The sequence below is a fragment of the Diadema setosum genome, chromosome 1 (genome assembly GCF_964275005.1).
Source record: "Diadema setosum chromosome 1, eeDiaSeto1, whole genome shotgun sequence".
NCBI lineage: Eukaryota > Metazoa > Echinodermata > Echinoidea > Diadematoida > Diadematidae > Diadema > Diadema setosum.
The window spans coordinates 43,846,436-43,864,812 of NC_092685.1; the positions used below are offsets into that span (position 1 = coordinate 43,846,436).

An 18,377-nucleotide genomic window follows, 5' to 3' on the forward strand; every position below is an offset into this window, starting at 1 on the left:
TCTAAAAGATGCTCTGACTTTTCCTTCCTTTAAATCAAAACTGAAAAAGAAATCTTTTGTCATCCTCACGAAAACAAATAAATAGATTAAAAAATATTTTTGTTATTTTCAGAAAAATAAATAAATAAATTATAAATGTTTTTCAAAATTATTAAGAGTTTATGTTTTACGCCAAATTTGTATAGAATTTCAAGTTCTTAATCATATGCCTTGGTGACCTTTCCAGATAACTGAATATAGACACTGTCTTGATTTTGTTTCTCTCCCTTTCTTTGTTATGTCTATCTTTAGTTTGATTTCCTGTCTGTTCCGTTTCTGCTTTGCCAATTCATTCTTGTCCTTGTCATAGTCCTTTTTTATTTTCTGATTGTTTCACCTGACGTCAGGATATCAAAATTTTCATACATGGAGTCCTCGACGGATCTAGAGATGCCCTCATCTTCTAGAGTAATTCACAAATTTTACAAGCTTTGCTTTTCTTGTGAATTCCTCTTTTCCATGTAGAGTTACAAAATAAGACTGTATTGCTTACTTGTTTATTTATCAAACCAAAGTTGTTATCATTATGATATTGTATATTCATGTTTTGTTGAAACTTACCTGGTACGTGATTCAAAGTTCCTTAAAATATTATGTACTCATAAGCGTTATTTATATTGCTTTGCATTACTTTATATGGATGAAATAAAATCATTTGAATTGAATTGAAGATAGCCGTTCAGCCAATTAAACCAAGTTCAAGGAAAGTGAACAATCAGCACATTTATGACAAACATGTTATTTTCATAGTTTACCAATTATGTGAAACTATCGTCACACATTGTCAAGACGTAGGCCTACTAATAGACCTATTGGGAGGGCCATGCATTATGGCAGAGGCATACCAGTTGCCATAGCGACAATTCTAGTTTCCTTAAAAAAAGAAGAAAAAAAAAAGACAGGAACTTTTTCTGCATGAACATGCTATTCTAGCTACCGGCGGTGTCATTGGAGGGGGGATTATTAAAATGTGATATTCATTTCGCTAAAAAACGCATCACTCAGGAAAAGAAATGTCTACAGGTGCGTGTGTATTTGGCGATGCTTCTCCGTTACCATTATACAATTTTTCCCGGCGTGTTGGTTTGTTTACAATGCCGACGTTCGCTTTATTTCTTCAATCAATCTCCGAAAGATCTCCCTCTGAAGCACTGCATGCGTGCGCTGTGAACCGAGCTGTATTAGCTAGAGGCTGGGTCGAGCGCATCAGGAACGCCTACCAAGTGAATCAAAACGGGGAATCCCCTACAAGTTTGCATATCATCAGAGTTTGATCTAAGCGGTCTTATAATTTATAATCTATTTTTTATTGTGTTTGATACAAAAATAGCTACAGAATACCTATATAATATACATATTTTGAAAATAATTCTTAAATACAATTAAATGAAGAATATGTATTGAATGTTGTATTTTTTTAATAATTTATAAGAAAGTTTCTGTAAATTAAGACTATTTCCTGCACGTTTTGCTCACGGCACTAAAATTACCATACGTACTGACGACGTACAATCCTTCCGCACGGGAAACTGCAGTACCCGGAGGGCAAGTGACGTGTATTGTTGTACGTACGTGGGTGGTGGATCCCGCGCAGCGCACACTGTATGCACTGCATGCTGCATGCAGAGTTTACTCGGCGGCCCGAAATTGGCCAATCGATGTTATGCTTGTCTGCGAGGATGTGAAATTCGGGACTTTCCAGATAGAAGATACAGAAGATTGCGCAACGTTTCAACAAAGTGGAATGAATCATGACTGACCTAGGTATGTGATAATTTTGTTGTTCTCTAATGAAAGAGAGAGTTGTTGACTAACACCATGTGTTTTTGACCTGAAATCTAGAGTTACGCTTGTTTCAAGTGTGATCTGTGAGTGAGTGTATGCATTTCAAGTAGCTAGGCTCAAGTAGGATCACATCCACCACCGCCGCGCCACCTCTAACACAGAGTCTAGGCCATCATTTTCTTAGGATCAACAATACACAGCGTTGCCGTTGACGAATCCAAACTGAGAAAGGGTTTATGGTATGGTAGGTAAAGACAAGGTGCAAATGTGATTCTAAGCGGTTTTCTCGTGACGAGTAAAACTTGTACCTGCACGATTGTTTTTCGAATGCTACTGGCATCTGACAGTCTAGGAAATACAAAAAGGAGCTTTCTCTTGTCTTGCAAGCGTCCGATAAACTCCCGCGCCTAATAATTTGATGACCACACAGACACGGCTGTTCAACTCAACAAAGGATTATTTATCCTCCCACCATCACCAGGTCCAGAGAGTTTCCTGAGAGTTAGTGACTGCATTGTTGTATTTCACTGCAACACAACCATGCCATACATGTTTGTGCTGTGACCGTCCATAATTGGGTTTTCAACTGGAGTGTGTGATCATCAGCTTGCAGTCTGTGGTAAACACAGGAAAAATGCCGCACTTATGGTCAGAAAATATGAAACAGATATTGAGATGTTTCAAAGCAAAACTCAGACAAGAAATCACTTGGTAAGACTAGAGCCATCTCATGAGCTACCTTCCAACCTTCACCTCTATCCAAGAAGCCAGACTATAAGTTTTGATTGTGTGTTCCGTTGAATAAACTGGTTGTCACCATGCCGCAAAGAAGGAGAAGCAGACGAATTTCGCAGAAGGTGAAAGTCGAGCATGAACCTGATGCATGCGTCTCTGTTCATGTGTCGGAGATAGTTGGAGGAGGTAAGTGGGGCGCATCAGCACATGCACAGTACTACTAGGCCTATTTGTGAAACAGTGTCTGTAGAACGTTTAACGTGAGATGTGAATAGTTAAATTGATTATAAGTTACACTATGCATTAACTACACGCAGCCGCTGTCGCGAAGCGACGCGGCTGCACCTGTATTCCTTCGCAGACGTTGTCATTTTTCAGTGTGGTTGTGCGACTCCTTCATGAATATCTTTATTAATCATGGAAAACTAAAATACAAGGAATTATCGTAATCTATGATAATCATTCAATAATCGGTATGCGATTTTTTGTTTAATTAGGTCAAAAACTCACCGAAATCTGTGGCTGAAATCAGGTCTGTAAACGTCCTTTTGCTTCACTCCTCATCTGCGTGTTATTTGAATGGCATTCACTCTCGTATACTACAACGTACAACGTAGGTAGTCGGAGAGCTAGAGGGCGCCTCTCCGACTACCTACGTTGTAGTATACGAGAGTGAATGCCATTCATAATAACACGCAGATGAGGAGTGAAGCAATAAGGACGTTTACAGACCTGATTTCAGCCACAGATTTCGGTGAGTTTTTGACGTAATTAAACAAAAAATCGCATACCGATTATTGAATGATTATCATAGATTACGATAATTCCTTTTATTTTAGTTTTCCACGATTAATAAAATGAAGGAGTCGCACAACCACACTGAAAAATGACAACGTCTGCGAAGGAATAGAGGTGCAGCCGCTGTCTCTACAGCGGCTGCGTGTAGCTACACTATGCATGTACTTTTGGATGCCGCTGTTTAGGTCCTACCTGTAACTAAAAAATCTTGAGAACCTTTAGTGTTGCATAGTATAGTGACATTATGATAGAGAATAAACTTGATCAGAGGACAAGCAAAGCAAATTCAAAATGATATTATGCTTGAATGATGTACATGTAAGGAGTTGATGTTTGTGCAAAGGCAGTGAGAGAAAATATGAAAAAAAATTCAGTGGAATTGCTTGTTTTTTCTTCTGCCAAATAATCCTTTTCACAGTTTAGATTAACATCACATCAAGATACCTACGACTTTGTGAATGCCGAAACATACGTTGTCCTGGTAACTTGAAGTAATATTTGTACATTGCTTGTGTACGATCTCAGTACACTTAACTGCAAAACATGCTATGAAACTTGATGACATTCACTGGCTTCCTTTTTTCCCCACCCCCCTTTGTGATACACATCTATAGACTGTTTGTACACACAGTCACTTACACCCACATACTGTATGTGTACATTTGTACACAGCATAGTCGCAGTTACACATTCACACAGGCACAGTCGTTGCAAGCGAGCGAGGGAGTAGTCAGAGTCAAGGAAATTGCTGCTGTGTACATGCTCATCCACACTGAATTGTACATCTGTGCAGAGAGGTGGCCACCTCCATGGTCTGTGTGTGTAGGCAATGTACAACTGCCCGCAAAATGCCATTGTGTAGTCCCACAGATTGCATTCCTTTGACTACAGTGCAATCAACGGACTTCTATGTGGGATACTTAGGCAAACAGTGTCACATTGTTTTCCCCCCTTATTACCCCTCCCACATTACCCCTCCCACAGCTTTTCTTACCATTTACATACAGATAATAGTCTACAACCTACGATTTTGTGGTCCCCGGGTTATAGGGTATTGCTTCAACCGGTACTCAGCTCAATTTACGAGAAGTTCATGGAACAGTTCCAATGTCCACCATATTAAATGAAGTGGGAAGCCTTTTGGGTGAATGGATATTTTTCATGTCCACTTATGATTGATTGAATGAAATGTGTTTACTTATAAGTACTGCTGTAGAAATGTATCAGTACAAACTTGCAACAGAATCAAAGATTTGGGGTTAAAAGTGAATCATGTGCATCCGATTTGCTATCTTTACACTGCTTATGTCCACATAAGCCCACAGCTAAATTGAGGGTAGGGTGTGTCTGAGCACACACCACATTCACAAGCAAACCACACACAGCAACATTGCACAGCCTTAAGTTCATGCACAGCCATGTACTCACTTTATACTACGTAGTGGTGCCTTTAGTCTTCTTACAGCTCATACCCTTGATTGGGCACATAGCACACCGTTGTGATGTTGGTCATTTGACCCAGCAATGTTTCTCAAACAGGGAGCAGCATGATGAAGGTTGCAGATTTTGAGGCAATTTATTTGAGAAGCTTGGATCATACATACTGTATTACATGTGTCATTTAAATATGTAAAGAAAAGCAAGATTTTGTTAAAGGGACTGTACAGTACTGGTTGAGGTGGGGATTCATGTTTTGAACATTCCTAAGTGAGATAATGAGAAACCTCTTATGAAATATTGTAATTTTAAGAAGGATTCAACGTTTATTTGATGAAAATTGGTTTTCAAATGGCTGAGATATCCAAAAAAGTGATAATGATAAAAGGCAACAGGCCACGCCTTGTATTAGAATCTCTTTGTTTCACCTTGTTTTTGGATATCTCAGCCATTTCAAAGCCGATTTTCATCAAATAAACTTTTGATACCCCTTAGAATTGTGCATGCTCTTTGACATCTCATAGAGTGGTTTCTGAATATCTTGCAAAACGTTAAAAGCTAAATCCTCACCTCGACCAGAACTGTACACACCCTATAACATTTGATCAATTCCACAAGTACCATAAATTTGGTGATTTCTTGGTTTGTCTCTTCACAGAAATCATCAAGCCATGATATGTATCATGGGCATATGTTTTTAAAGCTGAAAGAAATTTTTAGCAAAATTTGTTACCAGCCTGGCGGTCCCCTTTAGGAGACATAGAGTTTGAAACTAATCTTGCAGAGATGCAAACTGTTTTTTTTTTTTCTTGCAGGTTTTGGGGAGTTCTTTTTGATGATTTTGCTAACAATACTGCAGGTTTTGGAAAATACTGTTTCCCCAAATTGTATTCATATACGGTACATGTCTGTTGCAAGAATGGTACAAATACTGTTTTTCCGCCACAGATAAATATGCCTTCTCAGCCCTCACTATAGGCCCGTTCACAAACAACGAAAATCGAAATTTCAATCGCGATCCAAATTTCGATTTTTTTTTCGACCGTTCATACACAGGGAAAAATCGCACTTCGCAGCAAGGAAAGAATGATCAGTGGCCAAACTGCGCATGCGCGAATCTTGCATGACCGAAGACTGACCCCGCCGCAGTCCCAATAGAGTTTCGCACGCGCTACGAACGACGGGATTAAAAATACCGATTTCCGAATCTCGATCGCGCTCACACACACGACGCTTGGCAAAATAATCGCGATTATTCTGAAAAATCGCACTAATAGTGCGAGTTGGATCGCGATAAGGATCGCGGTAATTAGTGAAATTTTTCTGTCCACACTGGAAAAAATTTCGAAATTTTGATCGCGATAAGAAAATCGATTTTTAAATCGCACTTTTTCCCTTGTGTGTGAACAGGCCTAATACTGCAATGGGATTTACAAGCTTAGCATCCCTGTCCTCGTAATTCATTCAAATATTATAAGCCTCCCATTTACATTATCCTTTTAGTCCTGAAACAATAGCAGGCTGCCATAACAATAGGTGTATTCACATTTTATGGTGAAATAATGCAGTATTTTGCATGGTAACTCCAAAAGTGAAAGCAAATGTAGTCAACGTTGCCTAAGTCAAATATATGTGGACTGAAGAAATAGCGTCGACTTGGAGAAAATTTGACTTATGAGGGATTAGAATCAATAGAAATGTAAAGAGAAGAGGACTTGAAAAGACCTTCGACTTAGACGATTATTCGACTTGTGCGAGGTCAACTTATGCAAGGTTGACTGTACACCACAAAATATATCACAAAATATCATGGTATGTAGGGTGGGAATGCTTGTACAGTGTAATATGTGCATGCACAGTGCTTGCTAGAAATTCCATTGCATTTCATAAATGAGAATGGTGCCAACAAATTACAGTGGTGTTTAATACCATGTAGCAGTAATTCAAATATGAATGTAACTAATTTGATTGTTTGCAATGCATTTGATGAGGTATATTATTGTGACTTTGAAATAGCTTTTGGGGTAATGTGATTGTGACATCACTCATATAGAACTTCTCCTTTGTTACATGCATATTAAAAAAATAAAATAGATACGAATTGTCTTTCATTATTAAAAAGAAGGAATCAACTTTCTATCCCCAACATACCTGAAGTAGAGCCATAGAGAGAAAAGAGTTCTTGATGTCTGTGTAGATCAATAATACGATGTATAAAGAAAATACAAAGATAATTCTATAGAATTTATTTTTTTAAAGGAAAAATATACATCCCTTGGCTTGTTTGACTGACATAACAAGTTATGGGTGATACTATTCTCCATGCTTTCTAAAATGGTAAGTCAGTTATTCTTTTGTTACCCAAAAAGAACAACGCTTAATGGAATTCTCTTTATATTTTCTGTAATCATTCTGCACTGACGTCACAAACTTTTATAATCTTCTCCTCATCCAGTGGTTGCAGCACCAAACCTGTACAGATTCATGATTTTTGGGTGGATTTTCTAAGTTTCCTCAAACTTGTATTGATACGTTGTACTAATATTGCTGCTTCACTCAATCCACATACGTACAGTATATTTGGGGAGCATCCCCTTTAAGAGAAACACAAACATTTCCGATGGGATGGAAGTGATCATCCCATCAAGAATGCAATCAGTCATCAAATTACTTGCTCAGATGTAACCTAACTGTAGACCTACATGTACATACATGTACCTTGGTACATGTGCACTCACACACATGCATATAAGGTTGATACATCCATCAGTTCGTAGTACTCCATAGATACCATAATGCATACCTACATATGATAGTATGTAGGATAGTGAAATGATAAGATGAGGGAGAGAGAAGAATTAATTTATGTTGTACCTTGCACTGCACATGCATGTTCAGACCATCAATACAGACCCTGTAGCCTGGAAAGGCACTGTATGCAAGATACTTCAGAAAAAAAAAAAAACCAGCATGAACTACACATACATCTATGTCAAACACACACCAGAACAATGATGAATACAGAGCTTGAATTTTGCTTGAATTGTTTGATTATATCTCGACCTTTGTTTTGCCCTGTTCATGCAGCATGAATCTGTTTTATTTTGTTTTGTACTAGTATTTTTTCAGTACATTTCTGTTGAAGAGATAGAAAGTGGAATTTTTTATGTTAAAGAGCATTTTTGTTTGTGAAATTCCATTTTAAGTTGTGTATCTGCGTATGTATCACATGCTGTATATTTCATAATAAATCTGCTAAAAGTGTGTTGCATTTACTGGGAATCAAATATCTCATGACTTGCTCTGTTTTTGCATTATTATTCTGATGCTAGAATAAAGAAATACTGCTTTGAAATATTTGTAGTACCAGTCTCTCTAATATCTTTCATTAAAGTGAACAAGTTAAATGCTAATTCCAGCAGACCACCCAATATTTAGGAAAAAAGAAGAACTTAAAAACGTTTTCAACTTTATTAGGACAACGGAAGACTTGTGTAAATGCATGTATAAATGTACACACATATGAGTGTGAAGTGTTCAAATATCACTTTGTTGATAAATGGATTACTGGCATGAATAAGATTTATTCAAAAAAAAAATCATACTATGTACTTTTATCGAGTGTTGAGAGCATATTTCTGTTTTTCTAGGGTAAGTAAATCACATAAATTGTCGTCAGGGTGATCTTAAGTTGAAATGGATGAATAATTGTAATTGCAGTTGTACATAACTATTATATTTCCTTTTCTTGAGCTTGGAAAGAGACATATTATACACTAAACTTTATAGTGCTTTATATAAGCATTGCTAATTAGTAATATTATTATCATCAAAAGTTCAGTATTGTGTTGCCTTTCTTTCTGTTCCATCATGGATTCATCATGCCCAGAGTGTAAGGCCTTGTGTCATATATTTTTTGTTTACATTTGTTTTTCCACAGAAGGAGATGAGATGAATGACATCCTGGGCTCTCTTCAGGCGCTGGGGAGCCTGAAGGATGAGGTGATGGGTGAGTTGCACGGTAGGTCTTTCTATTTTAGGGTACCGTAAAGCAAGATATTTTCGCGGCGTGAAATTTTTTGCGAATTCGAGCTAATGGCCTTTTTCATGGCATGATTTTTTTTTTTGCGAAATTGCCACTAACTTGGCATTCTATGCACATAGTGTAGACAAGAACTTTTTGCATGTATTTTCATTTTGCAAATCTTGGCTCTCACAAAATTCGCGAAGTAAAAATGCATGTGAACATTCTTCTGTTTACAGTTCTTGATTTATTGTTTAGATAGCCAATTTAAAGGCATTTTCCGTGTTGTCATTTTTTTTTTTTTGTTAGTTCAGTAGAATGCAGAACTCGCTTGTAGACATCTTTCCAGACTGTGAAATATTCGACATTACAACATGTACCTCTTTCCATCCTAATGCTTTGTTATTTTTGGTTTTCTGCCCAGCTGGGCAAGAGAGCAAGTCGGGTATACACAAGATCATCTTTTCCAATTTAGCGCAGTCAGTAGTACATCTGCCTCTAGATCCAAAGGACCGAGATTTGATTCCCAAGTCTGTCTGAACATCATTGTGTGTAGTCATACCATTGCTTCTAGTAAGAGGCATAACACTCTGTCCCTCAGATGGGACATAAAGTCGATGTCCTGTGTGTGAGAGAGTCACAACTCATGCACATAAAAATCCTGCTTCGTTCATTCATGGCAAAGAGTAGGGTGCATAACCCGGTGAAGTGGTCCCACCCTCACATCCAACTTGACTCCATGGAAGACCAGCTAGTGCAGCTGAATATGAGCTATCTAGCCATCTTCTCAGATGGAAAAGTAATACAAACAAACATTTAGCATTATGCGTAAAAATCATCATTCATCATCGTTATCATCTCCTGAATCGTCAATTATCTTTATTATCGTATACTGTATATTGGAAGCTTCAAAATGGACCATTTAGTAGACTTTCTGAAAAAAAAAAAGTATTTTTTATAGAAAGGGGAGAAAATGGATATACCACCAAGGATGGTCAATTAGAAGATATTCCTTTACTTTAAGATAATTCTGAGTTGAGATTGTGAGGAAATCTGAGATATGGAAGAAATTTAGTAAGTAGAGGGTAGATCTAGTATGGACTAAGATGAGATATGAATGAAGAAAAAAAAGTGAGAGAAAGTAAGGAAGGGATGTTGGATTACAGTAGTATATGATTACAGCTCTCATCTTGCAAGAGCAGGACTGATTTTTTTTTTTTTTTTTTTTTGGATGTGAAACTGCTGGCACAGAGAAATTATTTTGCAATATTCTGGGAGTCGTGTGCAGCCCCTTCCTGGGGGAGAGCGAGTGGGTCACTGTGTGAGCAGATCACTGCAGTGGCAGGGTTGCGGGTATTGGATTGCCAAGGGCGACGTCTTGTTGCTGTGTGTTACGTTTCTTGCGATGATGGTATGCAAGTAGCAATGGTGCAGTTGATTACAAACCTGCATTGCAAAAATTGAAGACTGTGGATAGAAAGTCATATTTCACTCTTCTTCTTTCTTTTTTTTTTTAGCTCACCTGAGCCAAAGGCTCAAGTGAGCTATTGCGATCACCCTTCGTCCGGCGTGCGTCGTGCGTAAACTTTTTACATTTTCATCGTCTTCTTGAAATCCCCAAGACAGATTTTCATCAAACTTGGCAGGTAGCATCCCTAGGTGGTTAGGAACTCAATTTGTTAAAATGGGCACCATGCCCCACCCAGGGGGCCCCCAGGGGGCCCAAACCCCAAAAAATTAAGGAATCTGTTAAAATCTTCTTTTCTAGAACCAGAAGTGATAGAGCTAAGTTAATACTATGAGTTAGTACATTGATGACTGTAGTTTCAAGTTTGTTCATGGCAGAATCAGGGGTGCCCCCCCCCCCCCCCCCTTGGGACCCAGGGGAAGGGGGGGGGAGGGTGGGGAGGGGTCCTAATGGGGCTTAAATTGTACATTTTCATCTTCTTCTTGAGAACCCCATGACCCATTTTCACCAAACTTGGCAGGTAGCATCCCTAGGGGGTTAGGATCTCAGTTTGTTAAAATGGGTACCATGCCCCACCCAGGGGGCCCCCAGGGGGGCCCAAAACCCCCAAAATGAAGGAATTTTTCAAAATCTTCTCTAGAATCAGAAGTTATAGAGCTAAGATAATACTATGAGTGAGTACATTAATGACTGTAGTTTCAAGTTTGTTCATAGCAGATCCAGGGTGCCCCTCTTGGGGGCGGGGGGGGGGGGGGGATTGGGAAGGTCCAAATGGGGGCCTGAATTGTACATTTTCATCTTCTTCCTGAAAACCTCATGATGGATTTTTGTCAAACTTGGTAGGTAACATCCCTAGGGGGTCAGGATCTCAATTTATCAAAATGGGCACCATGCCCCACCCATAGGGCCCCAGGGGGCCCCAATCCCCCCAAATTAAGGAATCTTAAAAAATTTGGGCCCTTATTGTACATTTTCATCTTCTACTTGAGAATGCCTAGTCAAATTTTAGTAGAGCTGTGAATAATTTAGATTAGTGACTGCGTGAAAGGTGAACTTGCGATACTCAGGTGAGCGCTAGACCCACGGGTCTCTTGCTTTGCTTTTTTCTTGTTGTTGAAGTAAATACTTTGCTGGGAACTCCTTCCCTGCATGATGTATATTAACCCGTTGAGGACAGGCTAATTTTGCATTTCATGCAAAAAATACATGCATTTCCCATAGATACTTGCCCAAGTATGCTCGGGACTCGTTCTCAATGGGTTAAAGTTACAGTAGACGTACGGGCGTTGTGGTGCATAAAACTGGGCATGAATGCAACCCTCTTATCTCAAATTGCTGTTTTGCATTGATATGGGAAAGAAGCTATCACATCAGGGTATTCCAAGTTTGTAGAACACTGTAATATTTTTGTTTTTCTTTAGAACTGATGTTTCTGTTTACATGGAATATTTCCAATTGTCTGTTAGTACACACACACAGAAGTACAACATGCATAGGTCTACATACTTTGGAGTGAAATACATGTATTTTGTGGTTTCCCTGTGTAGTGTGCTCGGGTTGTGCCGTTGTTTATACTGATGCTATGGTTACCGACCTGTTTGTTCTTCCAGGGTCTCGGCTCTTCCACATCATGTTCATGACTTTAATTTCCCCATAAACAATGGCATCTCCTCTGAATGAAGCTGTCAGCCATGCAAATCACTCACACTTACCTGCCCATCCAGGGTCTGTCACTCATTAATTTTCATCATTCCATGATCCTCCCCTGCCCCACCCCCAGCAATATTGCATCTTCTTTATAGTTGCCAGCGATGTCAGTCAATTCACATTTGCCTCCCGCGTGGATGCGGACAATGGGGTTACCTCTTCGCCTATGTTCTGCTCCATTGTCAATATTCTGCTCACAGCTGTTCATTTTGAATATGAGCATCTCCTTTGTGGTGCAGCAATACTCATGGTGTATTGTCATTAGGATGTTCATATTTTTACGAGTTTTTTGTGGTCTGTAAAATTGAGAAAAACAAAAAAAGCTTATTATAATTGGATGGGGAGGGGGGGGGGGAACAGTTTTGCATTGTATGCTTTGAATAGCTGTTTTCAATGTTTATCCAGGAGGGCAAGTAGATCAATTAAGTTTGTTATCAGATGCTGAGCTCTTCTAGATGCTCAAGCTAAAGTATGCTCAGTGTACTCAGAAATGATGACACATATGACATACCAACATACACTGTTGTGTGTCGTGATCGAATGGAGGGAACATAAATTGCAAGAAATACTGACCAAATGTTGTTTTTATAGATAGCAACCGGAATTTTACACTATATTGGAAAAAGCTCCTTCTTGTTTCATCAGTGTAGTTCTTGATCATGAATTCCACCACTCACAAAATTGTCAGACAAAGTACAAACTTGTTGTAAAATGTTATAATTGCAATATGTATATGGCATATGCTGAAAGTATATATCTGTCCCTACTGTCCCCTTTCCCGTAAACGTCAACATTGTTTCGTTATTACATCTCCATCTCTTCATTTATTTGAGATGAGAATGGTAAATTCATTTTGCTTGATCTTATTTTCAATGTGGCATGAGTGGGATTCATACTTACGTAGAATGGTGGGACACAAATCTTGAGATTTGTATCATTTTATTTTATTTCTTTTCATTCATTTCCAAAACTTGCAAATGAACAACAAAGATGTGAGAATTTAACATCACATGGCGTATCGTGACTGTCAAAAAAAAGAAAGAAAAAAGGATATTTCCCACATAGAGAGAGAGAGAGAGAGAGAGAAAGAAAGAAGAAAAAAAAAACATGAATATTTTACAAGAGGATATGGAGGAGCCAGCAGAGGCCTTTGACCTTTCTGTGGCTGGGCTCCCACATGAGATTTTAAAGGGACTGTACAGTACTGGTTGAGGTGGGGATTCATGTTTTGAACATTCCTAAGTGAGATAATGAAAAACCTCTTATGAAATATGAAAGAGCGTGTAATCTTAAGAAGGATTCAACGTTTATTTGATGAAAATTGGTTTTCAAATGGCTGAGATATCCAAAAAAGTGCTAATAATAAAAGGTGACATGCCACAACTTTATTAGGATCTCTTTGTTTCACCTTGTTTTTTGATATCTCAGCCATTTCAGTCATTTCGATTTTCATCGAATAAACTTTTGATACCCCTAAGAACTGCATGCTCTTTGACATCTCATAGGGTGGTTTCTGAATATCTCGCAAAACGTTAAAAGCTAAATCCTCACCTCGACCAGAACTGTACACACCCTTTAAGTACATTTTAAAATACTTCAAAGAGAATTAATTATCACCTCACTAATAGAAACTCAGAAAACCTCACTAAGTAGTGCATTCAGCATTGCAATCCCAAACCCAAGAAATTTTGCGTTCATTTTTGAATTATTGTGATAATTTGAGAAACAGCACAATCATTTGTACTGCAGTGAGAGTTTGAATGCTTGAGCAAACAATCTCAACGTCTTTAATCCCATCCAAAACACACATCACAAGAGCTCTTGAACACAAAAGCAAGGGTCACCATTTGGATAGATTTTAGGAATGTGCAAATTGGTCCACAATTTATCGCTATTGGCAATAAGCGGGATATTTCTGTCCGTCTGAATGGGAGTAAATTCAGCATTTGGGACGCAGTCGACATCCCGCTATTTTGTGTGTGTGAATGACACTAATGACTGAAGATAAGCATGCTGGTGAAAGGGAAACTTGCGAAGTGATGACATTAAGACCTCTAATTCACATACCATATGACTGTAACCACTGATATCATACCGTGATAGCACATAAAACTTTACAATTCCATGACCGTATCATTCATGTGCGACTCTGATTAAAGTTTTCAGCATTCAGTTTACTCGATTTTACTCTCGTACAGTCCACATGAATTTTTTTTTGATGCAGGGCATGTCTGTATCTTCATCATATTTACCTAAATCCTGTTGACAACTTTTGCATCAAACAATACCAAGTCATGATGGCTGTAATTGATTTGATGTAGTACATTTTTATTTCTTAGTTGTTTTTTGTAAGATCATTTTAACAAATATAATAATAATAATAATGATAATAATAATGATAATAATAATAATAATAATAATGATAATAATGATAATAATGATAATAATGATAATAATGATAATAATGATAATAATGATAATAATGATAATAATGATAATAATAATAATAATTAATAATAATAATAATAATAATAATTAATAATAATAATAATAATAATAATAATAATAATAATAATAATAATAATAATAATAACAATAGTAATAATAATAATAATAATAATAATAATAATAATAATAATAATAATAATAATAATAATAATGATAATAATAATGATAATAATAGGTCTTATTTACCCAGGGTAGCCTCTTCAGTGTTGCCACTGCTCTACCAGAGAGCCCTGCTATTATTATTATTACCCTAACATTGCAAGATGCCCATTCATACACCTACATAGTGGGTAAAAACATCTTGTCCAAGGATGTAAGAACAAGGCGGGATTTGAACTCGGGTCCTCCGATCAGGAGTCGGGAGTCTTATCCACTATGCCACAGCACCCCCTCATGTTAGTATATGATAGCAGAAATGCTACTTGTTGTTATCATATTTGTTACTGTCATCAGTTCAGCAAAGTAACATAATGGAACTGCCAGTGTTGACAAGATAAATGTCAGTTCTGAATAATTCTGATGTTAATGACAATAAATACCCTGAAAAAAGGGTATGGGTAACAAAAAGTAATAGCTGAAAAAAGATTATTAGGTCATGTAGAAAATCTTTTAAAAGAAAAAAAGTAAGGAAAATTGTGTTACCAACAGGTGCACGACAATTGTACAGGGGATGGGCAGCCAACACGGTTTACGATCATTACAACTTTTTGCGACCATACTGTCAACACAGCTGGACTTTCACATTTTGTGAGGACAGTGGAAATGCTGATTTTTGTCTCGTTTGGCACCATCTGTGTGCTTTAAAAAACAAAACAAAACAGAAAAAAACAAAAAAAAAGTCTGCATCTTCCTCTCCAATTGACATGAACAGTTCCTGTTTATGGTCTTTCGAAGTGTATTTTTATTTCTACGCGTTCATGAGTGGCGCTCACACATAAAGATAACATGTCCATGAAAAGAACAACCTGAGTCTGCACCCAATTGGTCTATTGTCAACGACCCGACCTAGATCATGACAAAGGCGGCTTATTGGTTGGGGCATAATGTGCTGTTGCTGGGTGCTCTCTATTCCTCTCTCTCTCTCTCTCCCTCTCTCTCCCCGTGGTGATCATTCAAACTCCCTAAGGCAGCGTTCTAGCATACGGTACTCAGTAGTTGTTTCATTCAAACCATTTTCACGTTATCCATGTGTAAATTGCTGTTTTGTTCGTCTCGTCATCAATCATCGGCACAACTGTTTACATTTTTTCGTCTCCTCTAACCAGTCGTCGTCAGATTTTGATCAGATTTGACAGGTCTCATATTTAAAGGAAGGAGTTGGAAAGTTATGGGCACAGCTGGCCATGGTTATGGCCCAGGGCTGGGGCCCAGGGCTAGGGCCCACCATACCTAACAAGTGTAACATTCAGAGATGATCTAGCAGTTCCTCTAGATCCATAAGTCCCACAATGGGGGGGGGGGGGGGGGGGGGGGGTAGTAAGTTTGGACAGTTCCCATGGAATAAATGTGACACATTTTCAACTTCTTTTTTAAAGTGTGTGATTAGATAATCACCAAACTTTACAGGGAAATATTCCTAAAGATGGGAAAAACACAGATTTTTAACTTGTGTGCATGGTCTCCATGAAGGCCCAAGTGTGCAGCCCCCTAAAATCCCAAAGTTAATAGATTGCTGTGATGTTTTCCAGCACCAGCAGTCAAACAACCAAGTCGTATTACATTTTCATGACCATAGAAGGTCAGAAATGTACAATGACAGCAGTCATCAGATTTGGCACCCAAGGTGGGTACGGTAGCCAGTTTGGATGGGGCCCATGGCTCAAAATTGACATTTCAATCTTCTCCTTTCAGATATGGCATCAGATTTTATATTGAATTTGGCAAGAATTATTCCTCGGGGCATGAGATACAAAGTTATTCAAATAGCACAGATAGGCCCACTGGTGGGACCCTAGGGTCCAAAAGTATGTGAATTTTAAAGATTCCCCCCCCCCCCCCCCCCCCAGATTCTGAAGTGGTATTGTACTTTCAAGTCATATTGCACTCAATTATCTGTAGACTGGAGGGGAAGAAAGAGATTATTCATGACCATGTGTGTGCCAAGTGGAACAACGAGATGAAGGTTGGACTCAGCTAATTTTGATAACTAGAAAAGCACTCTGAGAGCGCAGACCTCCACCAAGCATGCAGCCCATTTCCACCCGCACTGATCTTGTTCTTTCACAGAGATCAGTGATTTCCACCCATACGTACTGCATTGTGTGCTGAAAGCCGCCCGATTTCCCAATATAGAAGCCTTTGTTACGTCATAAACACTCAGCTGCACCGCGCGCCTCGCCCTAGCAGAAACTAGAGCATACACTTTAGTGCGCGCATGCAAACCACAAATACGCGCAGCCTGAACTCCAAAGTTCATTGACCCTCCCCGTAAAAATATCAAAAATCCTTCATAAATTCCCCCAAAATTCTCAGATCACTACCAAAAGTTAATCGTTTGTTACTTGTGTCATTCTCAACCTTTCCTGCAAGTTTCATCCCAATCCGTTAACTATTTTTTGAGTTATTTTGCACACAGACAAACGAACGAACTAACTAACTAACAAACAAACCAACGGTAACGAAAACATAACCTCCCCCTTGGCGGAGGTAAAAATTATGATATATTGTCTCATACATAAAGGATTCTCTTCATACACTTGATTAGATGGTTACATGTACATGTACCAAACATGGCAAGAATCATTCCTGAGGCCACAATGTATGAAGTTTATAAAATGAGACCGCTTACCCCAGTGAGATCCCATGGACAGGGACCCTTGGCCGGACCTGTGCATTTCGAATGTCTTTCCCAGGTCCAGAAGTTGTACAGCCTTGGTGCCCAAAGTTTTGTAAGTGAATTATATTTTGTTGTATAATAGTGGTGGTGATGGCCCATTAAAGCACCAACAGGGGTAATATTTTGGGGAAGGAGTTCAAGATAACACTTTTATCATTTAATTGAAAAAGAGACCTGCATAATCATAGTTTTTGAAGGAGCCAGTCGTAGTTGTTAGGGTACTGTTTATAATTATCAAGTACAGTAAGGGCACCGGTTTTCGACACTTTAGCACATTTCCTTGTTTACCATCAATACTGCACCGTTTTACCTCGGAATTTCGATATGAAGTTGAGCTACAAAGGCCAATAATAATATGCCTTAAACGAATTCCCATTTGAATGCACTAGCGTTCAATTTTAAGCGATTTCCGTCACGCCGTCGCTGGCATCAGATTTCGACACCCAGCATCATTTTTTCAACACAATCACAGCGCGCATCACACAGAAATCACATGGCGCGTACAGTACGCGTACACTGCATTGTGGACGCAAACTAGCAATCATACCGGCGCAAGAGCTTGTTGTTTCCTCTATAACGTGTCTTGATATGGGAATGTCGAAATCTGGTGCCACATTCTCAAAGCCAACTCTTTCTACAAGTTTGCTCATTTATCACGAATTCAGCCATGAAATTACTAAAGACGATTATGAAATCAAACATCAAGATTTAGCAAACAAACTGATACTAAAGCAAGATAACCGGCACGGGTGAATTTAATTTTACGGCGATGTATACAAAATGCGTCATATTGTTTTGAACCCCTAAAAATGGCTGACATTAACATTTCTGCTGACACTGTGTTGCTTTTCTCCTAAATATTCTACCGTCGGATTATGATGACAAGTGACAAACGGTATTTATATAAGACTAGAAATGTGATTGATACCTTGGTTGATTGCTGAAGTCAGACGTTTGTATTGAGTATACAATTTTAGAAGAATTATCTGCTGGGTGTCGAAATCTGGGTCCTGTTGAAAACTGGTGCACTAACGGTATAA

General features: G+C 38.5%; 1 protein-coding gene across 6 annotated transcripts in view; it reads left to right on the plus strand.

The window, feature by feature from the left end:
* Positions 1–18,377, plus strand: part of LOC140236311 (nuclear factor NF-kappa-B p100 subunit-like) — a 110,785-nt gene that overhangs the window by 50,035 nt on the left and 42,373 nt on the right. The window contains exons 1-3 of one of the 6 annotated variants that reach the window (XM_072316302.1): positions 1,719–1,803; positions 3,776–3,838; positions 8,735–8,815. In XM_072316302.1, the coding sequence (XP_072172403.1) occupies positions 8,746–8,815 (70 nt within the window). In that variant the 5' untranslated portion in view covers positions 1,719–1,803; positions 3,776–3,838; positions 8,735–8,745. Of the gene's footprint in view, positions 1–1,661; positions 1,804–2,163; positions 2,746–3,775; positions 3,839–8,734; positions 8,816–18,377 lie in introns of those variants that run through there. The other 5 variants (XM_072316291.1, XM_072316297.1, XM_072316276.1 and 2 more) reach the window with 5 other exon arrangements.